At 52.2% G+C, this 26,319-nt stretch overlaps 2 protein-coding genes across 4 annotated transcripts in view; both read left to right on the top strand.

Annotated features, from left to right (window-relative positions):
• Positions 1 to 12,621, top strand: part of LOC111160667 (nucleobindin 1) — a 19,845-nt gene extending 7,224 nt beyond the window's left edge. For all 3 annotated transcript variants that reach the window (XM_022523931.1, XM_022523932.1, XM_022523930.1), the window contains exons 5-13: positions 3,242 to 3,345; positions 6,661 to 6,846; positions 7,091 to 7,181; positions 9,962 to 10,020; positions 10,291 to 10,383; positions 10,468 to 10,560; positions 10,890 to 11,060; positions 11,534 to 11,630; positions 11,746 to 12,621. In XM_022523931.1, the coding sequence (XP_022379639.1) occupies positions 3,242 to 3,345; positions 6,661 to 6,846; positions 7,091 to 7,181; positions 9,962 to 10,020; positions 10,291 to 10,383; positions 10,468 to 10,560; positions 10,890 to 11,060; positions 11,534 to 11,630; positions 11,746 to 11,858 (1,007 nt within the window). In that variant the 3' untranslated portion in view covers positions 11,859 to 12,621. The remainder of the gene's footprint in view (positions 1 to 3,241; positions 3,346 to 6,660; positions 6,847 to 7,090; positions 7,182 to 9,961; positions 10,021 to 10,290; positions 10,384 to 10,467; positions 10,561 to 10,889; positions 11,061 to 11,533; positions 11,631 to 11,745) is intronic.
• A 5,763-nt stretch (positions 12,622 to 18,384) lies between these two features.
• Positions 18,385 to 26,111, top strand: LOC111160798 (dihydrodiol dehydrogenase). The gene is given in 9 exon segments (XM_022524150.1): positions 18,385 to 18,448; positions 18,451 to 18,473; positions 18,860 to 18,971; positions 20,561 to 20,709; positions 22,606 to 22,806; positions 22,808 to 22,847; positions 24,516 to 24,640; positions 25,615 to 25,768; positions 26,014 to 26,111. Coding segments are annotated over 9 exon segments (966 nt in total).
• Positions 26,112 to 26,319: the final 208 nt, after the last annotated feature.

Genomic DNA, 26,319 nt, shown 5'->3' with positions numbered 1-26,319 from the left:
TGAGCCACCCAGGCGCCCCTCTTTTTTTTTTTTTTTTTTTTTTTTTAAATGTTTTGTTTGAAAGAGAGAAAGCATTAGTAGGGGGAGGGGCAGAGGGAAGGAGAAGGAGATCTGCTTTGAGTACAGAGCCCAATGCGGGGCTTGATCCCAGGACCCCGAGACCATGACCCGAGCCAAAGTCAGACACGCCTGTTTTCACGACTACCTGATTCCACCGGTCCATTGACGAACCGTGTCTCCGGTTGTACTGTGCGCCGGGCACCAGGCGGGTGCTGGAGCTCCACGGTGACCGGACGGCCTTCATAGGCACCCACGGCTGTCTGCTGATATAATTATTACAGCTCCAGAGTTGACCACTTCACCCATCCATTGCTGTCGCCTGGGTCCTGCTTGGATCACTGCAGTCGCCTCTTCCCTGGGCTCCCTGGTGCCTCCCCTGCTTTGGGTCCTAGTCCCTGCCCCCGCCCCCCTTCAGCAGCCAGGGGGATCCTGTAGCCGTTTCCTGTGGCCACTGCAGCAAATCACCACAAATTCAGGGGTTAAACAACACACACCAATTCCCTTACAGTTGGGAGATCAGAATTGGAATTTTTCAGTTTTACCCAGCAAAAATCAGTGCGTCCGCGCAGCCGCACTCCTTCCGGAGACCCTAGGGGCAGCCTGTCTTTTCTGGCTGCTGGAGTCGCATTCCTTGGCAGGTGGCCTCTTCCTCCGTCCTCACAGCTAGTATGTAGCCTTTGTGTTCAGTGCGCACGTGGCCTTCCCCCGTCTGCCTCCCTCTTTTTTTTTTTTAAGGTTTATTTATTGGAGAGAGCACGCATGCGCATGCTTGGGAGCATGAGCGGTGGGGAGGGGCAGAAGACAGGAATAAGACTGTGCTGAGCATGGAACCCAATGCCAGGCTCGATCTCATGACCCTGAGATCATGACCTGAGCCGAAATTTCAAGAGTCGGAGGCTTAACCCGCTGAGCCACCCGGGCACCCCTGCCTCCCTCTTAGAGGGACCCTTATGGTTTGCATTGGATCTCCTGGGTAATCCGAGATCACCTCCCCATCTCCAGATTCTTAATTTAATCACCTGCAAAGGCCCTTTTGCCACCTGAGGTCCCCTAGTCATGGGTTCCAGGGTTTAGGATGTGGGCGTCTTGGGGGCGGTGACACAGCCCATCACAGCATCCAGTCCACATCCTGTCCCTCCTCTTCTTAGGACCCACCCCGGCTCCCCAGGGGTCAGCAGGCCCAAGTCCACGGTCCTCACGGCTGCTCTGCCTACCCAACCCCTCCCTTTACAGGTGCCCTCTCCTGTCAGCATTTTTTTTTTTTAAAGATTTTATTTATTTATTTGACAGAGAGAAATCACAAGTAGGCAGAGAGACAGGCAGAGAGAGAGGAGGAAGCAGGCTCCCTGCTGAGCAGAAAGCCCGATGTGGGGCTCGAACCCAGGACCTGGGATCATGACCTGAGCTGAAGGCAGCGGCTTAACCCACTGAGCCACCCAGGCGCCCCTCCTGTCAGCATTTTTAATAACGCTGCTGGGCAACGTGTGTCTGTCACCTCTGGACCTTGACCCTGGCACTTCCCTCTGCCTGGGATGTTCTCAGGGCTCTTTGCACTGCTGGCCAAGTTTCTGTCTCAGCTCCTACCCTGATGGGGCTGCCCAAGGGAGGTTCTGTTGCTTGCTGTCCCTGGGGTCGCTGGGGTCACGTGTGTTGGTCCTCTGTCTCCAGCTGGGTGTTAGGGGCAAGGGGAGCCCACGCTGCTGCTGTCTGCTTCCCATGGCGGCCCCAGGGCCGGGCACCACGTCTGGCCCAGGGGTAGGGGCTCAGCCCCCATTAGTGGCATGAATAATGCACCATGAAATTTGATCTGTGTCTGTGTCCTGAGAGCCTGTCCCTCCTCTGGGCTCACCCTGGGCAGAGATGGCCCCATGGTAACACAAGACCCCAGGGTCCCGGCCTTCCTGCATGTGTACAGCTGTCTCCCTCCCCAGAACCGGAGCCACTGGAGGGCCGGCCTGGGTCTGATTCACATGTCCCCCTGCCCCTCACAGGCTGGCTTTAGCACCAGAGATCTATTGTCTCACCGCCAGGGAGGCCGGAAGTCCCAGCTCAGGTTGTGGCAGGATCAGTTTCTTCTGATTCTAAAAATGCTGGGAATCAGTTCTGGGTCTCTCTTTGGCTTGGAGATGGCCAGCTTCTGCCTCGTGTCTTCCCTGTAGCATCCAAATTTTTTTCCCTTTTAGAAGGAAACAAGCCCTCTTGGATTTGGGTCTACCCCGAGACCTCGTTTTAACTTGGTCACCTCTGGGAAGACCCTCTCTGCCAATAAGGTCACATTTGGAGGGTCTGGGTTTTGGGGCACATAATTCAGCCTGTAACAGGACTTGTGCTCTGGAGCCTGGCAATGGGTTCTAATATTCTCTCTGCCACTTCCTAGATGATGGTGACCCAGACAAGTCCCTGACCCTCTCTGGGCCTCAGTTTTCACATCTGTAAAATGGGATCATCGTAGAACCTTTGTCTTAAGATTTTTGTGAGAAATAAATGCTCTAGAGATGCCTGGATGGCTCAGTAGGTTAAGCTTCTGCCTTCGGGTCAGGTCATGATCCCAGGGTCCTGGGACTGAGCCCTGCATTGGGCCCCCTGCTCAGCAAAGGAGTTTGCCACTCCCTCTGTCTGCCGTTCCTCCTGCTTGTGCACACGCGCTCGCTCGCTCTCTCTTTCTTTCTGACAAATAAATACAATTTTTTAAAAAATGCATTAAATAGGGGTGCCTCGGTGGCTCAGAGGGTTAAGCCTCTGCCTTCAGCTCAGCTTATAGTCCCAGGGTCCTGGGATTGAGCCCCTCGTCAGGCTCTCCACTCAGCAGGAAGCCTGCTTCTTCCTCTCTCTCTGCCTGATGTTTGTGATCTCTCTCTCTCTCTCTCAAATAAATAAATAAAATATTTTAAAAATGCATTAAATATATTTAATGTGTTTAAAGCAGAGCCTGGCATATAGTGAGTACTCAATACATGTTAATTATTATTATGGTTATTGTTTTAAGCATCAGAGTCAGCTGTGGTGTCGCCTCCTCCAGGAAGCCCTCCCTGATTGCCCCAGCTTCATTCAGGACATCCTCTGGGCTTTCCCAGTACCTGCTGTGACCTCCTTCAGAGCAGATCTAGCCCAGGATAGGGATTTTGAAAGAAGGAACATTCTGTGCACTTTTTTTTTTTAAAGTAACTTCTCCCTCATCCAGATGTACAGGTGGATCACCTGAGCCTCCTGAAGCAGTTTGAACATCTGGACCCTCAGAATCAGCACACCTTCGAGGCCCGGGACCTGGAGCTGCTGATCCAGACGGTAGTGGGGGGGGGGGGGGGGGGCCTCCGGGCAGTGGACTGAAGGAGGCTTCGTGGAGGGGGAGAAGGGAACGGAGCCTGGGACGTGTGCCCCATCACCCTGGTGTTCTCCGAGGTCAGTGGCGGCAAAGGCCAGGCAGTCCCCAGAAGCCTCCCCAGATTCTCTCTGGGAGAGCAAAGTGTAGGCAGAATGAGCTGGGCTCCATGCAAACCATTTCAGATCATTCCTCGGCTTTGTCCTTCCCCATATGACTTGGGTGGGGGCAGGGGAGGCAGAATCATGTGGCTGCCCCCCCAGAGATGTCACACCCTTCACATCCCAATCAGCGGAACCTCTGGCTGCGTGACCTTGTGTCAAAAGAGATTTTGCAGAGGGGATTAAGTGGAGGGTCCCGAGCAGGTGAGATTACCCTGGGTTATCCTGGTGGGCCCTCCGTGTCCTCACAGAGGGAGGTGTGACTACCTTTGGAGGTGGCAGTGTGAAGCAGAAGGTGCTCAGTTGCTGGCTTTGCAGACAGGGGAAGGAGCTGCCAGCGTGGAAGGTAGTTCTAGAAAGGAAAAGTCTGTAGAAGGAGCATGGCTCGGCCTCCACTGTAATTTGAGCTCCGTGAAACTATTTTCACATCTCTGGCCTCCATAATACGAGATGATCAATGTGTGTTGTTTTCTCTCTCTCTCCTTTTTTCCTTTAAGTAGGCTCCACACCCAATGTGGGGCTTGAACTCACAACCTTGAGATCAAGAGTCATGTGCCTGACAGACTGAGCCACCCAGGCGCCCCTGAATGTGTGTTATTTTACACCATTTACGTTTACACCAAGTGTATGATTATAGCAGCCATGGGAGCTAATAGAGCCCTTATCTGAGAAGCGGGATCTCCAGCCCAGCCTCATGGGGACGGCCAAGGGCGGCGGGGCTGGGGAGTGCAAGGCTGTGCCCGGACTTGACCCTGCCTCTCCCCTGCGGGTCCCCAGCGCCTCCAGGACAAACCCGAAGCGCCCCGTTTCTGGCCTCCTGGAGCTCCATCTAGTGGCCGTGAAGATAATAGCCGTCAATTGAGTATTCCTGGCATTGGGCTCAGTCCCTGAGGAATGTTTTTGCCAGTCACTTCCAGAATAGTCCAGAAACTGTCCGCTTTTCTCCAGCCCCACCGTCCTTCTCCTAGCTTCAGCTCGCGCCATCTCTCATAGCTGCTTCTTCAGAGGGCTCCCTGCTTCTACCTTCCGAGCTCACCAGGACTTTTCAACTTAGCACTCTTGACGTTTGGAGCTGGATAATTCTTTGTTGTGGGGGAGGTTTGTGCATTGTAGGACGTTTAGCCGCATTCCCTGCTCTCTACCCACTCGATGCCTGTAGACCTATCCTTGTTGTGAGAACCTGTTCCCCACACAACAGCTGTGTTCGTTTCTTATACCGCCCTATAACAAATTACCACAAACCTAGTAGCTTCAGACACCTTGAAATTATCGCACGGTGTAACAATTTACCACAGACTCAGTGGCTTAACGCAACAAATGTGGGGCGCCTGGCAGGTTCAGTCAGTAGAACGCTTGACTCTTGATCTCGGGGTGGTGAGTTCGAGGCCCATGTTGGGTGTGGAGGTTACTTAAAAAATAAAATTCTTTTTTGAGTTAAAAAAAAAAAATAGAATTGTATTCTCTCACAGTTCTGGAGGCCAGAAGTCCAAAATCAGTATCCCTGAGCCCAAACCAAGGCTTTGGCAGAGCTGTACTCTCTTTAGAAGCCATAGGGAAGGGGCGCCTGGGTGGCTCAGTCATAAAGCATCTGCCTGCAGCTCAGGTCATGATCCCAGAGTCCTGGGATCGAGCCCCACGTCGGGCTCCATGCTCAGCGGGAAGCTTTCTTTTCCCTTTCCCACTCTCCCTGCATCTGTTCCCTCTCTTGCGTTGTCTCTCTCTCTCTCAAATAAATAAATAAAATCTTCAAAACAAAAAGAAGAAGAAGCAGCAGCAGCTATAGGGAAAAACGCACTCCTTGCCTCTTCCGGCCTCTGGAGGCTGCCAGCATTCTGCATCTTGTAGACCCATCATTCCAGCCTCAGCTTCCATGGCATTCTCCCCATGTCTCTCTGTAATTTCTCTGTGTCCTTCTTTTTCTTTTTTTGTTTAAGACTTTATTTATGTATTTATTTGAGAGCGAGAGACAGAGAGAGCATGAGAAGGGGGAGGATCAGAGGGAGAAGCAGACCCTCCACTGAGCTGAGAGCCCAACACGGGGCTCGATCCCAGGACCCCAGGATCGTGACCTGAGCCAAAAGCAGACGTTTAACCAACGAGCCACCCTGGAGCCCCTCTCTGTAGCCTTCTTATAAAGACACCACTCACTTGGATTTAACGAAGATCCTATTTCCAAATAAGTTCACATTTCAGCATTCTGGGTGAACAGTAATTTTGGAGGGGATACTCTTCAACCCCATGTCATATTGTTCATTCCAAATTACAGAGGAGGAAACTGAGGCACAGAGAGGCTAAGTAACTTGCCCAAAATCACACAGCCTAGTGGGATTTGTTCACACAGCAGAGCCTGGATTAGAACCCTGGGCAAAGTAATTAGGGACCCAGGGTTCTTTATCACCTATCACTTATTTCTCTGAGATCCTTATTTTATTTTTAAGTCATCTCTATACCCAATGTGGGGCTTGAACTCAAAACCCTGCGATCAAGAGTCACATGCTCCACCTACTGAGCCAGCCAGGTGCCCCTATTCCTCCAAGATCTTGAGATTGTGGACGACTTGAAAGAAGTGGGTTAATGTTGTTGCTGGGTAGGGGCGCTTGGCTGGCTCAGTCGGAAGAGCCTGGGGCCCTTGATCTCACAGGGTCATGAGTTCGAGCCCCATGTTGGGTGTAGAGATTACTTAAATAAACTTCAAAAAAAAAAAAGTTGTTGCTCTGTGTTTTGAACAGATAGGCTGTGTTACGGGACAAGAGTGGCTTGTAGAGATCAAGAAGTGAGCTCAGGGGGCACCTGGGTGGCTCAGTTGGTTAGGCAACTGCATTTGGTTCGGGTCATGATCCCGGGGTCCTGGAATCGAGGCCCGCATCGGGCTCCCCCTGCTCTCTGGGGAGCCTGCTTCTCCCTCTCCCTCTGTCTGCCACTCCCCCTGCTTGTGCTCTCTCTGTCTCTCTCTGTCAAATAAATAAATAAAATCTTAAAAAAAAAAAAAAAAGTGAGCTCGGGACATGGAACCCAGGACTGGGTGGAGATTGGGGTGGCCTTTGACCAGGTTCAGGGCTGAGGGCCTGGAATTTGGAGGTTGAAATTAGGGCCTGGGTGTGACCGTCTGCCTCTCTCCAGGCCACCCGGGACCTCGCCCAGTACGACGCAGCCCATCATGAAGAGTTCAAACGCTATGAGATGCTGAAGGAACACGAGAGACGCCGTTATCTGGAGTCACTGGGAGAGGAGCAGCGAAAGGAGGCAGAGAGAAAGCTGGAAGAACAACAACGCCGGCACCGAGAGCACCCCAAAGTCAATGTACCTGTAAGAACCCCCATTTGTGGCTACCCCACACCAAGTCCAACTCTCCAGGCACTGCAAGATGAGAAAGTAGCCAAAGAACTACAATTCCCAGCAGACCCTGAGGTCAGAAGGCCCTTTAAATATGCTGAGCCACCCCCAGGAGCTGCTGGGAGTTGTAGTTTTTCTTGCTTGAGGGGCATGACATTCGAGGGCTGGGAGGGACTCAGACTTCTTGCTCATGAGCCCCTGGCTCTCCCCTCCACAGGGCAGCCAAGCCCAGTTGAAGGAGGTGTGGGAGGAGCTGGATGGATTGGACCCCAACAGGTTTAACCCCAAGACCTTCTTCATACTTCATGGTAAGGTGGGGAGGCGCCCCAAGACCCAGGCTGAACCCTGAGGCTCTGACCTTTCTGGGGCCTGAATTCTAAGAAGAAGTGTCCCCATCACAGTGAGGCTTAGGCAGGCCAAAGAGATCTGAGCCTGTCCCTCCTGTTGGTCCAGAAGGCTCCACCCTTCCGCATTGCTAGAACCTTCCAGTGAAGAGCTAGGCCTCTTTTCAGGGATACACTAGACTCCTCGGTTCTCAGGACTGGCTGATATCCGCTAACTGAGCCATCCAGGCTTGGCTAGGCTGGGCCCGCCTCCCACAGCAGCCCAGGAGCCCTGTTGCCAAATAAACAGGCCTCCAGGGACTGGAAAGCTACCTTTTTCATGGTGGTTCAGACACACGTCTCCCTTCATTCTCCTCCTCTGAGGGAACCTAACCCAGGATTGCCAGGACCCCCTCAGATGTGCCTGTCCCAGAAGCTGCCTGCAGTCTGCGGAGCTTAGCTGCTCCTGGCTCATTGATTCAGCAGACATTTCCCCAGCTCCCTCTGAAACCAAACTTCATGGAGAGTCTGTGGATCCCGCTGTGAAGGGAACAGAGCTCCCCGCTCTCACACAGCCAGTGATCAGGCAGACTGGTAACGCTGTATTTCGGTGAATCTAAAAAAAACCAGGGAGTATAAGATGTTCTAGAATTTTTACACAAGCCGCCCATTAAACTCACACACCACCAATGCCAAGATGCCTCCTGATCTTGGGGGTGGGGGGATGACAGTCAAGGAAGGGGATTTGATAATAGCGCCCCGAGGAGTGCTAAGAGATGAGTAACGTGGCAAAGACGACAGGAGGGTTACGGGCGGAAAGTGTATTGTACCCACCAGCCCCCATGTGGCTGTTAAGTTCTTGAAACACACCAAGGAACTGAATTCTCTAGTTTTGAGACATGAATTTTTTTTTTTTTTAATTTGTAACTGTGGTGAAATACACTTAACCATGAAATGTCCCATCTTCAGCCCTTTGGAAGTGGACAGTTCAGGAAGGCTAAGGACACCCACGTTGTTGTTCAGCCAAAGTCCAGAATTATTCTTCATCCTTTCCAAAGGAAAACTCTTTGGTCAATCAACGACTCCCCGCTCCTCCTCCCCAACCAGCCCCTGGCCACCTCTCTTCTGGGTGCTGTCTCTGTGAATTCTAGCTATTTCACACAAGTGGACTCATACAGAATTTGTCTTGTTTGGGACTGACTCTGTTTGCCTTAAGGGCTGACAGAATCCCGCTGTGTGGAGGATAGGCTATACGGCGGGAGGGCCAAAGCCTGGAGAAGGCTGGACATGCTGGTGGCTTCGCCATGGGAAGTAGGGAAGAGCGGTTGGATTGTGGGTTTATCTCAAAGGGCAAGCTGGTAGGACTCGCGGATGGACTGGATGAGGATTATGAGCTAACAAATAGGGTCAGGGGCGACTCTGAGGTACTTGGTGGGAGCAGCCATATTTGGCAGGGAAGATTGGGAACTAGGTCCGTTCGAGTTAAACCGCAAATGTCTGTCAGACACTTATGTGGCCAGGAGAGTTGACAGTTGGATATTCAGGTGTAGAGGCACTGGTAGATGAGGGACTGCAGGGACCCATCTGAAGAGGGGCTGGCCAGTCACAGTCTTTCTGTAATGATCCAAATGTTCCGTGCTATCCAATATGGCAGCCACCAGCTACATGTGGCTGTTGAATGCTTGACGGGTAATAAGTGGGGTGAGACACTGGGATTTTTTTTTTTTTAGATTTTTACTTTATTATTTCTTAGAGAGAGCAGGAGCAGGGTGAAGGGCAGAGGGAGAAGCAGTCTCCCTGCAGAGCAGGGGGCCTGATGTGGGACTCTATCCTTTGCAGGATCATGACCTGAGCCGAACTGTTGAACAGTTGCTTAACCCACTGAGCCATCCAGACGCCCCCCTGGGATTTTTTATCTTAATCGATTTAAATTTAAATGGCCAGTGTGGCTGGTGGCTACCATGTTGGATTCCAGGATCAGATGGCCTGAGCCCTGGGGACCACCGATAGGTAGCATTCAGGAGGAGGATGGAGCCACAGGAACCAATGAAGGGGAGTGAGGGGTATTTGGGAGGAGAAAATGATGTTCTGGAAGCCAAGGGCAGAAAGTCAAGTAAAATGCCCTTTGGCAGGACCCCCTGGGTGGCTTGGTCGGTGGAGTATGTAACTCTGGATCTTGGGGTTCTAAGTTTGAGGCCCACACTCACTGTAGAGGCTGCTTAAGAAGAAAACGTTTAAAAAAAAGTTAAACATTGGATTTGCAAGGTCAGGGTTTCCGGCCTCCTCTGAAGGACCAGTGTGGGTGCTGATCTGAGCGAGCGAGGGGTGGGGGCGGGGGGACAGCCCATGCGGCTGAGAAACCTGGAGCCTCGGAGCCATACAAGCTGGGTGGCAGGTGGAGAGATTCCTGTGGCCTGGGTCTCTGTGGGACGGAGGCCTCTGACACCCCTGGCTCCTGGGCAAAGGGCTTGATCCTGTGCCTAGATCACCAGGGGTTAGGGATCAAGTAGTCCTGCGTGACGACCGTCCCGAGTGGTCCTGGCAAAGCCCACCTTCATTTATTCCCTTCTTGGGACCCTGGTTGGTAGGGATCTGGTTGTCCTAGCAACAGGCCAATGGGGTACTGAGCCTGAAGGGTATCATTGAATTGTTGGAGACCCAAGGATACCTGTCCTCTCATAACAGAGGCCACATCAGCCCCCAATTCTTTCTCTAGTCCACCCTGTACTCAGTCCCCCCAAGATACCCTATTGTCTCCCCCTCAGATATCAACAGTGATGGGGTCCTGGATGAACAGGAGCTGGAGGCCCTCTTCACCAAGGAGGTGAGCGAGCATTTCGGAAACCACGGGTGCAGAGGATGCCCGCATTGGCCACGTGTCCCCTCGGGTCCCCCTGGATGGGAACTCAAGAGAAACTACAACTCCCAGCAGCCCCTGGGACAGAAGGAGGCTACCAGGAGTGTCAGGGTGCCCCTGAGGACTTCTGGGAGTTGAAGTTGCGTGGTCTGTGTGTGTAAGGAGACGGAGTAGCCTAGGTGAGAGGTCGCCCTGGACCCATCAATGTGTCCTTCCTCTCCCTTGACCCTGCTGCAGCTGGAGAAGGTGTATGACCCGAAGAACGAAGAAGATGACATGCGGGAGATGGAGGAGGAGCGGCTTCGCATGAGGGAGCATGTGATGAAGAACGTGAGAGGGGGGACAGGGGTCATGGGGAGGGTGGGGGCCGGGGTGGAGTGAGGCCCAGCTCTGTCGCTTACCCTGGCTCCCCAGGTGGACACCAACCAGGACCGCCTCGTGACCCTGGAGGAGTTCCTCGCATCCACCCAGAGGAAGGAGTTTGGGGACACCGGGGAGGACTGGGAGGTGAGACCATGGAAGATTCTCTGAGTCCTGAATGCCTCTCTCCCCCCAGCCCGAAGCCTTCTTTCAGAGTCTCTGGACACTTCTTTTACCCTCTGGGTCTCTGTCCCCCTACCCTGGCTCTCTGCCTCCCTCTGTCTCTGGGTTCAGTCTCCGTCCCCCTCTGGGTCTCTCTTCTCCCCTTTCTCTGGGTCTTTATCACCCTCAGCTTCCACACAGAGCTCTTCCGCCCTCATACGTGACCCAGGCCTCCTCTGTTAGCGGCGCCCTCCCCAGCGCGGGTGGGCTAAGGCTCACGGCACCCCGCTGAGACCCCTGTCCCCACCTCACAGACAGTGGAGATGCACCCTGCCTACACGGAGGACGAACTAAGGCGTTTTGAGGAGGAGTTGGCCGCCCGGGAGGCAGAGCTGAATGCCAAGGCGCAGCGCCTCAGCCAGGAGACAGAGGCCCTGGGGCGCTCTCAGGGCCGCCTGGAGGCCCAGAAGAGAGAGTTGCAGCAGGTGACTGGCCAGGGAGGCTGGCCCCATCCTCTAAGTCCCTGGTGGCCTCTGTCCTTGTATATTCAGAAGCTGGGAAGGCCTGTGGCCACCATGTTCATCACTACTAGACTCTCAGGTGGTGACCGCCATCTTTAGTAAGGGCGGATGTCCCCATCCCTGACCCCTCTGTGGCTGCCATGTTGGATAAGGGCAGTGGGGGCTCTATGCAAGAAAGTGGGAGGGAGGAAGACCAAAGACAGAGTGGGAGGCTAGACTCAGCAAGGGTTCAGTGAAGGCTTCCTGGTCCCGAGGTATGACCCAAGCCATGACAGGGGAGGGAAAACTGGATCTTCTTACTGTTAAGTCCAACTCTCAGAGAGAGAGAAAAATGCGGAGGCCCATAGGGAAGGGATGGGTTCAGGACCACTTAGCAAGTTGCGATGGAGACTCCGTATCATCCCCTCTTGCCTGCGCAACTCCCCCACTTGCTGCAGGCCGTTCTGCAAATGGAACAAAGAAAACAGCAGCAGCAAGGCCAGAACAGCCCAGGCCCTGGCCCCGAGGGACAGCTCCAGTTCCACCCGGACACAGGTGCTCTGGGCCCCTGGGCACCCCGGGGGCGGGGAGGGTGCTGGCGGCCACTCCGGGTCCGAGGGAGGAAGAAGCTGGGATGCCTACTGCTACCATTGCCTCGCTGCATTTCCAGACGATGCACCTGTCCCAGCTCCAGCGGGTGACCAGAAGGATGGAGACCCTTTAGAAAAGAAGGTTCCCGATCAGCCCCCACAGCTGCCCCAGTCGGACACCCAACACCTGTGATCCTCCTGGGACCCCCCCCCCCCAACACACACATACACACGCTCTGAGTTCCTATGGAGGCAGTTGGTGGGAGGGGGCTGTGGAGTCGACATCAACCTCCCTGGGGGGCCAGCGACTTGTGTGGCCGCCTGGGGGAGGGGAGGGCCAGGTGGCTCTTCACACGTTGCTCCCTGAGCCCTACATCTGCCCCTCAGCTTCCACAGCCTCCCAGTCTGTGCTCCCTTCTTTCCGAGATCCCCAAGTCTAGTCGGACCCTCACTGCATACCTAACTTAGGGAAGTCCTCTCCCTCCCAAGAAGGGTTGGCCTTGTGCCCGCCTTCCCGAGATGGTTTGGCCTCAGCCGCCCAGATCATGGCTACCCTGGTATCCTGCCTCTGTCCCCGCTGCTGCCGGAATCCTGCCTGCTGCCCGGCTGATGAGGTTTTTTTTTGGTGGGGGGGGTGGTCTCTCGAGAGAAACATTGATGTCCAAGGACGGTGTCTTCCCCATGGCTGGCTGCGAGGGGCAGCAGAGTCATCAGCGTAGCTGACTAGTGCTGACCCCAGGAACCCAGACTCTCCCTGACCCCTAGCTTCCAGCTGCCTGGCTCCTCACCCATTCCCCACACAGCCCCAGAGGGGTTCTGGAGCCAACCCAGCCCCAGGATCAGGTTCCAGCCCCTCAGCCCATGGAGGAGGCCCTGCCCCACTTTCTGGCCTTTTCTCACATGGCTCCAAGTTCTCTGTATTCCAGTTCCATTCAAATACACTTTCTGGAACACTTTCCATGCCTCTGTGTCTTTGGATATACCGTTCCCTCTGAAACCTCATCCTCAGTTCCCCTGCTAAAGTGCTCCTCATTCTGTAAAATTCAGTTCAAGCATAATAGCTGAGAGGCTTCATCCTGGCAACTTTCTGTCTTCTGATAAGTCCACCGTGTGTGTGTGTGTGTGTGTGTGTGTGTGTGTGCGCGCGCGCGCGCAAGCGCACACACCCTTCAGCAGGATCCCAGCCACAAGGATAGAAAGGTTTAGTATAGAATAAGTATTATCTCCCAACACAAGACATCCTAGGGTAGGGTGATTCCAGGGAACCACTTCCTCCCATAACCTAGTTCTGCTGTGGCCCCAGAGTGGCTGCAGCTGCTCCAGATATCACATCTGCACCAACAGCTGATGAAGGAAATCAGCAGAGGCGACAAATCAGAGCCTCCTCCTACCCCTGCATGCCAGCGCCTGTTTGCCAACACACCACTGGGCATAGCGTAGGTCCAGTTTGGTACCCACAAAGAGGACGAAGTGTAAAGGAGGCTCAAATGATAAAAGTTATCTGAGGAGACACAAAGCCCCTGGGCACCAAGGGCAGGCAGATCTGCTGGGCGGTGTCCTGGGTGGCTCTGGCAGAGCCCAAGCCAGTGGCCTGGAGCCAGCTGGTGGGCCTCCTCGAGGAGGCAGCAGTGCAGGGAGGGGCCGGAGGCACATACTTTCCACCCTCCCTTGCCCCACCAGGCAGCTGGGATGGACAGCGACCCTGGGCCAGGTGTTGGCAGCCTGTGGCCCAGGGACCCTTCCTTACTTTCAGAGGCCCTCTGGGGCTGCAGGCAAGGGCCTCTAGCAGCATGGAGTAAGGCCTCAAGGGAAGGTCACGGTCAAGTCTGATCGTAAGGAGCTACAACCGGGGGGCGTGGACCCGGAGCAGCTCCCCCGCAGAAAGAGGAAATTGCGGGTCTGGAGACTGATGTGGAGAGACGGGTCAAAGAGCTGCTGGGCGACAGTTACAAACCCACTGAGGCCTTTGTCTCTGGCCTGCTGGTAAGATCCCAGACTTGCAGAAGCCTGAACACACCCCAGAAGTAAGGGTTTTCACTGCCATTGTGGGGACTTTTTTTTTTTTTCCCTGTTACTGAACTGATGGGACTTTAAAAAAATTATCTGAGAGGCTCATTAACAACGCAAATTCCCAGATCCTGAAATATCCAAGGGAGGGTTCTGGAAAGTTACAGGACCTGCTGTGTGTCCCGGCTTGAACCCCAACAATGACCACAAACAGCAGCCACAGCCACTCGGCTTCTGGAAGACTGGGAGCTGAGCCTCACTGAGCCAATCTGGAAAATGGGCATTAAATGGTAGAGTTCTTTGAAGGATCCAATAATAATACACATGAACAGCATGGCTCCTGGGTTGAAATTTGAGATCAGCAAGCAGTAATTTGTTATTATATGATCACATTTACGCAATTAGTGTCCCCGGGCACCTGTCGGTGACTTCCATATTGAAGGAGGTCCCCCATTCCAGCTGCCCAGGACCCTTTTGTGTCAGGCTTCCTTACTCTCTCTCCATCAGAGACTCTAAGTTCCAAAGGAGCCAGGAGAGGGAGGCTCACGTCTGTCAAGTTCGTGGCCCCATACAGCAGCATCTATGGCTAGCATACATGGTCAAGAACCAGGTCATCTCTGCCCCAAAGACCCCTCCGCCCCACCACTGCCTCCCTGCCTGGCCTTTTGTTCTAGTCTTAAATCAACAGGATTATTCTGACTATTTATGTATATTCGGAAAATGATTTCTTGGTTGCTACTATTGGTGGTCATTTCTTACAGCAGCAGCGAGACACTAATACACAGCAGCGAACACTTCTGTAGCACTTGGAACATGGCAGGTGCCCTGCCGAGCACATTATATGATCTCAGTAACAGCCCATTTCATCTTCACATAAACACTGTGAGGCAATCACCGTCATCAACTCCATTCTACAGATGAAGCGAATAAGAGAAGCTAAGTCACTTGCCAAAAAGCCCACAGCTGGTAAATGGCCAGGCTGGGACTGGAACCCTGGTCCACTGGATCCAGTTCATGCGAAGTTCTTTTTGGTACTGAATCTGTGCTGAAATTTTTCTGGTGAATGAGTTAATGGGGGACGCCTGGGTGGCTCAATCAGTAGAGCGTGGGACACTTGATCTCAGGGCCGCAAGTCCAAGGCCCAAGTAGAGTGTAGCGCTTAATTTGAAACAAAAAAAAAATTTTTTTTAAAGATTTTATTTATTTATTTGACAGAGATAGACATAGCAAGAGAGGAAACACAAGCAGGAAGAGTGGGAGAGGGAGAAGCAGGCTCCCCGCTGAGCAGAGAGTCCGATGTGGGGCTCGATCCCAGGACCCTGGAATCATGACCTGAGCTGAAGGCAGGAGCTTAACAACTGAGCCACCCAGGCACCCCACCCCCAAAATTTTTTTTTAACCGGCTAATGAGTGCACACTCTGCTCCCTGCCTGGCACGCTGTCCACTCATCCGTTCTGTGGTTGTGACCTTTAATTTCCTAAGGGTTTTTCTAACACTTGGATATGACTCTATTAATCAAAACGCTGCTGTCTTCACCTTCACACTCTATCACCCACAGAGGAGCTCCTCGACCCTGCCCAGGTGGTCCAGTTGATCCCTCTAGGTTTATCTTTCACATTCTCCCCCACTCCCAACCTGGGTTCCAGACTCTGACTTCTTTTCTTTCTTTAAGTAAGCTCTGTGCCCGAACTTGGAGCTCGAACTCAAGACCCTGGCAGTTCAAGTGGAAAATCTGTTTCCTTGCTTTTCCAGCTTCTGCTGGCATCTGCATTCCTGGCCTAATGACCTCTTCCTCCAGCTTCAAAGCCAGCAGCACAGAATTTTCAAATCCCCTGCCCTGTTTTGAGGTCCCTCTGCCCGGGTTGAGTTTCCTGCCTTCCTCTCCTAAGGTCTTCTGTAATTGCAACGAGTCCACCACAGAATCCGGGAAAAGCTCCCCATCTCAGGAGCCTTCACAGTGATACCTGCAAAGTCCGTTTTATTAGGTCAGGTCGCATGGTCACAGATTCTGGTGATTACAGCAGGGACGTCTTTGGGAGGGGGTGGTTACTGTGCCTGTCACAGGTTGTGTCTCTTTCGCCCACTAGAGGGCGGCAGAGAGCAAAGCGAGGTTGTCCCTGGGACATCAACCAGCACACGACCAAGTCAAAAGTAAAAATGTTTGCTCAGTGAATATGTGAGTCATGCCTGTTAGATCTTTGTTGTCTCCTGCTGAAAAACCTTCCACGTCTTCTCCAAACCGTTGCTGACCCCTCCCCAGCCCCATCTTCCATCCCACTGACCCAACCATGCTGGCCTGTTCTGGGTTCTCAGAACACAACGAAGCACTGTCTCATTTCTGACGTGTCCTAGGGACCTAGAGCAAAATAGATGCTCAGTAAATATCCGTGTTCTGTCTGGGAGGACAAGCTGTGGAATGACCCCAGAGGCTCTCTCTGGAATTCCTGGCTAGAAGCTGGCTGCCACAGGTCTTCCCCTTTTGCCATGATTTCAACGTCCTCCAAGGTCTGCCCACAGTGTTTCCTGCAAGTTCTGGGAAGTGCTGGTGCCCAAGCTTAGAGCTTTGCCATGCTTCCAGCACCATTGTCTTGCTTGTCTCCACAAAGAGAGTAAGAGCTAGGAAGCAGGTGTGTTTTTCAGGTTACAGACCCCCCCAGTGTGGCCACGTGAGCCCAGCCAGGTAGCCCTTGCCAGCAGACATCAAGAGAATATATATTCACTGATGTTCTACCTCTAAATTCTACATTGTCTTATGCCCTTTGTTAATCCCTTGGCTCTCACTCCAGGTCCCAGAGAGGCTATCATCTGCTTGCCGGCGGTCCACCCCTAGTTCCTTATCAGACCTTCAACACACAGGATTCTTGTCCCAGGGCAGTGATCTTCCTAACTTGATTACGAATTAAACACAGCCGTCACAGTTCAGTGTTTGTACTGTACCCCACTGAAAGTTTATGTTTTTGAGATTCAGTGTATACATAGTGTGGAGTTAGTTCACCCATTTTTCTTGCTGTGTGGTACCCTGTTGTTAGAATTTGCCACCGTTTGCTCATGGGTTTTTCTACTGATGGCTCTTCCCAATTTTGAGCTATCACGGCCAATGTTGCAATAATACATATGCCCTCCCAGGCACACATCGGACAGTTTCTCAAGGGTATGTGTCTTCTGCCCACAGTGGAAATTGCTGGATCACGAGGCACCCTCCTTTTCTCCTTTACCAGATATTGCAAAATGATTCTTCTGGGTACAGGGACTCGCTGCCAACAATTTTAAGTCGTAACATTTCATCCTGAAACTGTTTAAGAACTTACAAAAATAGTACAGAGAGCTCCCCCTTGTACCCTACAGGTAGCTTCCCCCAACCCTGCAACCCACCCTGCGATGATATCTTAGGTAAATATAGTGCATTGTCAAAGCCAGGAACTGACATTGCTACATTATTTAATCAGCTGGTCTGTTTGTTTGTTTGTTTGTTTTCTTTTTTAAGATTTTATTTATTTGAGAGAGAGCACAAGCTAGGGGGCAGGTAGGGGCAGAGGGAGAGGGAGAAGTAGACTCCCTCGCGGAGCAGGGAGCCCAATGCCGGACCCTCAGATCACGACCTGAGCCATAAACAGTCACTTAACCGACTGAGCCACACAGGAGCCCCTGAAACTCAGACCTTAATTGAATGTCTACAAGGAAAGAGAAGTGCACAGATTTGCCGTGGATGAAGTTGGCCAGCCCTTTGCCAATTGACTTAGAGAATAATCATTTGATATATTTTACATTATAGCCTCTGGAGCTCAGTTAATCCTCTTCAACAGGTAGATGCCATTGTGACTTCAGTTTTCGAACGGGAAGGTGAAGCTCTGATAGGGAAACCCTTTGCGCAAAGCAGTACAGCCAGGCAGTGGCAAGGAGGGGCTGGGACCAGTCAACCTGGCACCTGGGCTCTTAAGAAGCGAACAGACTGGTTTCTAAGACTTAACGGTCTTTGGAAACAGCCAGTTTGCACGTCTTCACATCCTGGCTGCGAGACTTCCAAAAAACGACCATGGCTTTCTGGGATTGTTTCTCCTTCTGTAAACAGCGAGCGACAGAACCCAAGTTCGCAGATCTGTGGTGAGAAATTGGAAGGGAGGAAAGTAAAGCACGGAGCTGGGGGCCTGGCAACGACAGGCGTTCTAGAAATATTAGTAATTTTTTATAGCAATTATAGCTATAGTAATTGCTATTACTATCTTGCCCCCCCCCCCCCCCCCCAGGCAATTCCTAAGGGTGCCCGGCTTTTGGAGCGAAAGAGTTAGGGGAAGGAGGAAGGGCGCCAGCTCCGAAGGTGACAAGGGAGGAAGCCTCCCCACCCACTCCTGCAGGGCCTGGCTGGCGTGTGGGTAGAGCGTGCAACTCTTGTGGTCGGTGGGGACTTCAACCCCAATGTTGCCCGTAGAGATGCAAAAGGAAAAAAAATTTCACGTGGTTAGAAGTCTCCATCGGCGACTCAGGGAGAATTTCTGGTCCCACCCCCTCATAAAGCAGAGCCAATGGTGCGCTGCTAGATTTAAATAACCTTCTCCTTTGCGTCCGCACTGGAGGGGTGCGCAGGCCTAGTGGCCAATGAGAAGTGGCGTAGGTGCAAGAGGCGGAGAAATGACCACGCCCCCGGATGGGCGGGGCACCAGGTTTTTAATTTCTAGGCGCAGGTGGCAAGACCTTGGGACCCCAGGTTTTGGCGATGGCGGTGCGCTGGGGCATCGTGTCAGTCGGTTTTATCTCCTGCGACTTCACGACCGTGCTGCGAAGCTGCCTCGCTCCGAGCACCAGGTCCACCCTCTCTCTGGAATCCTCTGGAAGAGAAGGCCTGGGAACCGGGACTCCTGGGTCTGCGGGAGGAGGGAGGAGGGAGCCAGGGTACCCTACTCCTTTCTCCCTACTTCTGTCCCGTGAACTCGACTTTCGTCGAGTTCGGGAGGGGTTTGTTCTGAACTACTGCGAAGAAAACAAATTTAGGTATTAGGGGATTTAATAATCGCTTGCGTCAGATCTCTCTTTTCCAGGACCCGTATCCAGCCCCCGTCACGTCCTCCCCCGGGACCCCTTCTCTTTGCATCCTGGGGGACGTAATTTTTCTTATCCCGGGCCCTTCTCCATCAACCTCCCTCCCATCCACCTGCCGCAGCCTCCCAAGTCTGACTCTAGCGTCCTTCCAGGTGGTGGCGGTAGCAGCCCGAGACCTGAGCCGGGCGAAGGAGTTTTCGAGGAAACATGACATCCGCAAGGCCTATGGGTCCTATGAGGAGCTGGCCAAAGACCCGAATGTGGGTGAGTGACACACGCAGCCGAAGCCACCAGGGCGCTGGCTCTGGGCTGCCCCGTAGGATAAACAAGGCTCCGCGGGATGGCCCAAACCCTGTGTGCTTCTGGAAGGGGCTGGGGCTGGGGGGACAGAACTGTAGGAACGAGTTGGGTCTGCGATTAACAGTCTAGCAAGAAATTGCGTTTGTTAACAAGGTGTCCGTGGTTTGGAAGGGGCCTGAATTTGTGAGCCTCTTAAGACTTTTTTTTTTTTCTTTTTAAGATTTTTATTTATTTATTTTATTCATTCACTCATTCACTCATTCATTTGAGAGAGAAAGAGCGTAGCAGAGCTCAAGCAGGGTGAGCTGCAGAGGGAAAGGGAGAAGCAGGCTCCCCACTGAGCGGGGAACCCCATACTGGCTCGATCCCAGAACCCAGGGATCATGACCTGAGCCGAAGGCCGACGCTTAACCAACTGGGCCACCCAGGCACGCCAGGCACCCCTGTTCGGGCTTTTTTTTTTTTTTTTTTTTTAAGATTTTATTTATTTATTTATTAAAAGATTTTATTTATTCATTTGACAGAGATCACAAGCAGGCAGAGAGGCAGGCCCGGGGGCGTGGGGGGTGTCGGAGAAGCGGGCTCCCTGCCGAGCAGAGAGCCCAATGCAGGGCTCAATCCCAGGACCCTGGGATCATGACCCGAGCGGAAGGCAGAGGCTTTAACACACTGAGCCACTCAGGCGCCCCAGATTTCATTTATTTATTTATTTATTATAATTATTATTTATAATATATAATTATATATAATTTTTATTTATAATATATAATTATATATAATAATTTATAATTATATAATATTATATAATTATAATATATTATAATTATATAATATTATATAATATATTATATTATAATTATAATTATAATGTAATAATTTATAATATAATTATATAATAATATAATTTTTATAATTATTGTTTGTTTATTTATTTATTTATTTATTTATTTATAGTATCTGTAAAGACAGATATTACAAGTAAGCAGAGAGGGGTGGTGTGGGAAGCAGACTCCCCGCTGAGCAGAGAGCCTGATGTGGGGCTCGATCCCAGGACCCCGGTATCATGACCTGAGCTGAAGGCAGAGGCTTTAACCCACTGAGCCACCCAGGCGCCCCTGTTCTGGCTTTAAGTAAGCTGTGTGGCCTGGGCTCCTGTGTTCTGGAGTGGCCTGGATGGGGGGGGGGGGGCAGGACGTTAGAGCTGGACAGCAACGGAACTGGCATTTTCCTCTTCTGCTTGCCCTTCTCAGTTTCCTCATTTGTAAAACAGGCGAAATAACAGTATCTGCCTCTTGGTGGTATCATGACAAATGACTTCATGATCATTTTGGAAGGTTGGAAATAATCTGAAGAAAATGAGTTATAGGAGAGAATGGTTAGCTCCTTCCTAATGGGACACGAGGCTTGACCGCTAGGGTGGGACTGACTGTCCTTGGTCGGTGGGACCCCAGTTCCTAGCTTGTTGGGGGCGGGGCCTCGACATTAGGGGCAGGTCCAGGACGTCTGGGGTGGCCAGGGCTCCTAATGTCTCTCCCTCCTTCCTTCCAGTCCAGAGGTGGCCTACATCAGCACCCAGCAAGTCCAGCACAAGGCCGCAGTGTTGCTATGCCTGGCAGCAGGCAAGGCCGTTCTGTGCGAGAAGCCCATGGGCATGACCTCTGCGGTTGCCGAAGCCCAATCCTGAGACTTCTTTCTCATGGAGGTGAGGGTGAAGGGGACATTCCAACCTCCAACAGAGTGCTTCTTGCCATTACTTAACATGGCTGCCAGTGGACTTTTTTGGAGGAACACAACAGAAGGGTTTGTCAAGAACAAAGACGGCGGCAAAGGGAACTATTGTTGGTGTGTTTTCCAGAATGTAGTTGAGCTGGGCCATGAACTCTACTAGCAACATCTGTCAGGAGTGAGAGCCCTTGCTTAGCAAACTTCAGCCCCCTGAGCGGTATTTTGTCAGCTTTTTAGAGAAAAAGTGGCACAGAACAGCAATAGGCTGAGTTTGGGGGGATTTCCAAGGATATTGATCAGAAGGACCAGGGCACCTCTACCTTACCAACTCTCAAGGTCAACCTGTCTTTGCTTTTGCCCTTATCAGACATGGCTACCTCTATGGGACCTTTGACAGTTTGCAGAGTGCCAGTAATTAAAATGGTTGCCCAATGGCGCTAGATAGCGCCAGCAGTTAAGATGGCTACCAAATGACCTTTAGGAGCTATTTTCACATTAAGGAGTATCCTGGTTCTTAGATGCTGCCTTGCCATAGGTTCTGCCAATAGTGGCAACAGCTGCCTCTTACTTCCCCCTGTCCTAGCTAGCTGTCTTGTGCCCAGTACTGCTCCCAGTCTGCAAAGTTCTCTATGCACAGGGAGGAGATAGTCCAGATTTACTCTGGTTCCTTGGTGCTTCTGGTTCTCACTGTGCCTCGGCAGTGCCAAAGTGCTAAATTTATTGCTTCCTTGTTTTTATTAGCTCCAGTTGTGTTTCAGATCCAACCCTAGGAACTCTGCATTCGTAATGGGTTAAGACACAGACTCAGTTTTTCAATGAGCTCAAGGTCGGCCATGGTCACAGAAAGGGGCTATTGCGATGCCCAGTTGCACAGACTTTTGTAGATACAGCACTGGGCAGTTGAACCCAGAGGCATCAGCCCAGCATGGGGGATAGTCAAGGAAGTTTCCCGCAGGTAGGAACTGACCCAAGCCATAAAGGAAAAGTACAGTGCCCAGGTAAACGGGCCAGAGAGGGAAAGCAGAGTTAAGACTTCCAGAAAATAAGAGTGGGCAGATTTCATGTCTTTAGTTGAACTTGACCTTGGACAGACTTTAGAGTCAGAGGAGACTCTAGATTCCATCTCACCGGTTCCTAGCTCTGTGATCTTGGGTGGGGCAAGTAATTTGAGACAGGGCCAACTCTAGGAGTGGGAAAGCTGCCTCTGGGACCACGTGGAGGGTGGTCTGGAGTAGGGAGACCCTGTGTATTCGGTTGCCAGGGCTGCGATAACAAAGTACCACCACAGACTGGGGGACTTCAACAACAGAGACTTATTTTCTCCTACTTCTGGAAGCTAGAAGTCCGCAATCGAGGTGCTGGTTTCTCCTAAGGCCTCCGTCCTCGGCTTGGAGATTGCTCTCCTCTCCCTGTGTCTCAGGTGGTCCTTCCTCAGTGTCAGTGCCTGCCACAATGACATCATTTTAACCTAATTACCCCTTTAAAGACCCCATCTCCACACTGGGAGATCCTGGGGTTGGGCGGAGGGGAGCCAGTTAGGACCTCACCCTGAATTTGGTGGCGACACAACTGAGCCCATAACTACTGGGAGACTGGAGGAATGGTCCAACTAGAAAGGACAAGGCCAGAGTTGGGGCCCTGGGAATGGAGAGGGGAGGAGAGAGGCAGAGAGACTCAGGGACAGGACACAACCTGGGGACTGATGAGGGCTGTGGAAGGGAGAGGGAGGGCTCTTGAGAGGACAGTGGGGAGCAGCGGGGAGTCCCTCATGCTGGGGCTCCAGAAGGGAGAGGAACTGGTTGGTTAACTCATGGGTTCTGACGTCTTTCCTTCCTTTTCCATTGTCCTGCTTTCTCCCCTCTGTGGTGTGCAGGGCATCTGGACACGCTTCTTTCCTGCTATAGAAGCTCTGAGGTCGGCCGTGTCGGGGGATCTCCGGGTGGCTCGGGCAGAATTTGGGAAGGACCTCACCGGCATACCCCAGATCATAGACAAGGCCCAGGCTGGCGGTGCCCTGTTGGACTTTGGTATCTACTGTGTCCAGTTCATCTCCATGGTCTTTGGTGGGCAGAAGCCCCGAGAAGATTTCAGCCATGGGCAGGCTCTATGAAACAGGTACGGTCTATCCTGGACTGTATAAGCACGATAAGGATGATCCTCCCTCACTGGGAGCACTGAACTAGGGATGAGCCTCCTAGCCCCTAAGAATCAGGTTAGACAGCTATAGGAACTTCCTACCCAAAGTCAAAGAGCATCAGAGTGGAGAGTGTGGGCAGGCTCTGTCCTGGGATTTGCTGTGTGGTTTTAGCCAAGGCACTTAACGTCTCTGAAGCCTGGTTACTGGTAAAATGTCAATAATAAGGTGGTCAGAAGGGAACCGGGCTGGCTCAGTCAGTAGAGCATGTGCGCTCTTGATCCTGGGGTTGAAAGTTCGAGCCCCACGTTGGGAGTAAAGAGAGACAAAGAAAGAAAGGGGAACTGAGGTTGTCATAAAGTTAATGAAGTCAGTCTCTCTCTTTTTTTCATCTGGCTAGTGTGCCTCATTCACATGGTAGGCTCAGTTTCAAGTCCAGTAAAAAGCAGGCCCCAGTATGCAAGCTTTTTTCTTTTAAGATTTTATTCATTCATTTGACAAAGGGAGAGATCACAAGCAAGCAGAGCAGGAGGGAGAGGGAGAAGCAGGTTTTCCGCTGAGCAGGGAGCCCAGTGAGGGACCTGATATCAGGACCCTGGGGTCATGACCTGAGCCGAAGGCAGATGCCTAACTGACTGAGCCACCCAGGTGCACCCCCCTTTTTTTTTCAGCATACATTGATTTTGGTAACAGCTTTACTGAGATATAATTCACATACCGTACAGTGTATTTATTCAAAGTGTACAATCCCATGGCCTGGAATTATTCTCCCATCTCCCATACCCTTGAGCCCTCCACAGCCACACTCATCTCTTCTCTGGCTCTGGGGATTTGCCAGACATGAGACACTTCACGCAAGTGGCATTCGACAATACGCAGCCTTTCGCGTCTGCTTTCACTTAGCATATGTGTTTTTTTGTAATTGTTGTTGTTTTTAAAAATTTTTAAGTATTTATTTATTTTGGGGGGGAGGGAGAGAGCATGTGTTGTGGGGGGAGGAGCAGAGGGAAAGGAAGAGGGAGAGAAGCCGATTCCCTGCTGAGTAGGGAGCCTGACTTCGGGTTCGATTTCAGGATCCTGGGATCGCGACCTGTGCCGAAACCAAGAGTCCAACACATAACCGGCTGAGCCAGGTGCCCAGCACGTGTGTTTTTAGTGCCTCATTCTTTTTTCACTGCTGTGTTAGAGACGAGGTCTCCTTTTTTTTTTTTTTTAAGATTTTATTTATTTATTTGTCAGAGAGAGAGCGAGAGCACAAGCGGGCAGAGTGGCAAGGAGAGGCAGAGAGAGAAGCACTCTCCCCGCCGAGCAAGGAGCCGGATATGGGACTCGATCCCAGGATCGTGACCCAAGCTGAAGGGAGCGGCCCAACCCACTGAACCACTCAGGCGCCCCCCCCCCCTTTTTTAAAGATTTTATTTATTTGACAGAGAGACACAGCAAGAGAGAGAACATAAGCAGGGGGAGTGGGAGAGGAAGAAGCAGACTTCCTGCCAAGCAGGGAGCCCGATGCGGGGCTCAATCCCAGGACCCCGGGATCATAACCTGAGCCAAAAGACAGACGCCCAATGACTGAGCCACCTAGGTGCCCCAGTGTTCCATAGGCGGGATTCGAGACCAGGCTTTCTCCTGTCCTGTGCCTTCCCCAGGTGTGGACGACAGGGTCACCGTGCTCCTCCAGTACCCAGGAGAGCTCCACGCCAGCTTTGCCTGCAGCATCTGTGCTCCGCTCTCCAACACGGCCTCAGTGAGCGGCACCAAGGGCATGGCCCAGGTGAGGTGCGACTGACCGAGCTGGGAACCGGGGCCCCTCGCAACAGGAGTGGGCCAGTTGTGGTTGCCGGACCCGGCTAGGGGCTAAATCAGCCTTTCCCCCAGCATTGCTAAGGAATCCATCCTCGACCACCAGGTGATGGGATGGGTTTGGACCTCTAGGCTCCTTCCTGAAGGTGAATTTCCTGGCCTGTCAAAAATGCTTGAGCCGGGCGCCTGGGTGGCTCAGTGGTTAAAGCCTCTGCCTTCGGCTCGGGTCATGATCCCAGGGTCCTGGGATCGAGTCCCGCATTCGGGCTCTCTGCTCAGCGGGGAGCCTGCCTCCTCCTCCTCTCTCTCTCTGCCTGCCTCTCTGCCTGCTTGTGATCTGTCAAATAAAATTTAAAAAAAAATCTAAAAAAAAAATCCTCGAGCCTGAGGAGAAACCAGTTCTTATCAACCATGCTTAGAGGGCCGATGTGGCCTGTGGAATTGCTTCCAGGATTGGGTCCAGGCATTACCAAAGATCAGCCTCATTGGGCTTCCTGGGGCTCTGTTGCTAGAAAGAAATCCTGTTCTTAGCAGAAGAATTTGGACCTTGCCTGGGCACATCTCTGTCTCCAGTTTGGCCTAGACTTGGTAATGGGAATATTGTTGGCTTCCGGGGGCTCTAGGGCCAAAAAATCAAGTCTCCTAGTAAATAAGAAGATGCTGGATTGTCTAAGTCTCCTCCTTGCAAAGGAGATTCACACACATGTAGAGATAAGCCGTCCTCGAGGCCTAAGCATCTGGTTAGAGAGGGGTTTGCCCCTGGGGAGGGGAACGGACAGTTTTCTATTGTGACAGTTCCGTGGCTGAGAAGCAAATCCCCAGCATTGGGGAAGAGGGGGGACAAGCCTTCTTCCTACCAGCTCCCAGCCACCAGGTGTGAGAGGGAGGCCCCCCGAATATCCTTAGGCTGGAGCCCACGGTAGCCACCTCTTCTCTCCACACCAGGTCCTCGAGCCCTGCTGGTGCCCAGCAGAGCTGGTGGTGAAGGGAGAGTGTAAGGAGTTCCCGCTGCCCCCTACCCCAGGCAAGGAACTCAATTTTCCAAATGGAGCGGGCATGGTTTATGAGGCCAAGCATGTCCGGGAGTGCTTGCGAAAGGGTAAGGATGTGAAGGATGGGTGAGAGGGTGGCAGGGTGGAGGGGCAAACCTGGTAGAAAAAGAGGGCTGCTCCCTAACCCTCAGCTTCTCTAAGTAGCTGTCTAGAACTACAATTCCCAGGATCCCCTGGGGCATCCGTCTGCCAGCACCATGTATGACTGTGCCTCACAGGATTCAGGGAATGGTAGTTCTTTTGATCTTAAAGGCGTGAGTCAGAAGGGGTCCCTAACTGTACTCTCCCCCAGGTCTGAAGGAAAGTCCTGTGATGCCCCTGGCGGAAAGTGAACTCCTGGCTGACATCCTTGAAGAAGTGAGGAAGGCCATTGGAGTCACCTTCCCCTAAGACAAAGGCTGACGTGTGCCGTGAATAAAAAAGGCGTGACTCCCACAGAGATTGTGGCAATGGTGGTTTGGTGGGAGCTGGAGCAAAGGGGTTGCCAGAGGGGTCACTAGAGAATAAATTGGTAGAAGGATGTGGGGAAGGGGAGAAAGACAGGGTCAGAACCACATTTTTTTTAAAGATTTTATTTATTTATTTGAGAGAGAGAGAG

Source organism: Enhydra lutris, unplaced genomic scaffold (assembly GCF_002288905.1).
Source record: "Enhydra lutris kenyoni isolate GAN:26980312 unplaced genomic scaffold, ASM228890v2 scaffoldscaffold77, whole genome shotgun sequence".
In the NCBI taxonomy this organism is placed as follows: domain Eukaryota; kingdom Metazoa; phylum Chordata; class Mammalia; order Carnivora; family Mustelidae; genus Enhydra; species Enhydra lutris.
This window is presented reverse-complemented; position numbering and strand designations above follow the sequence as displayed.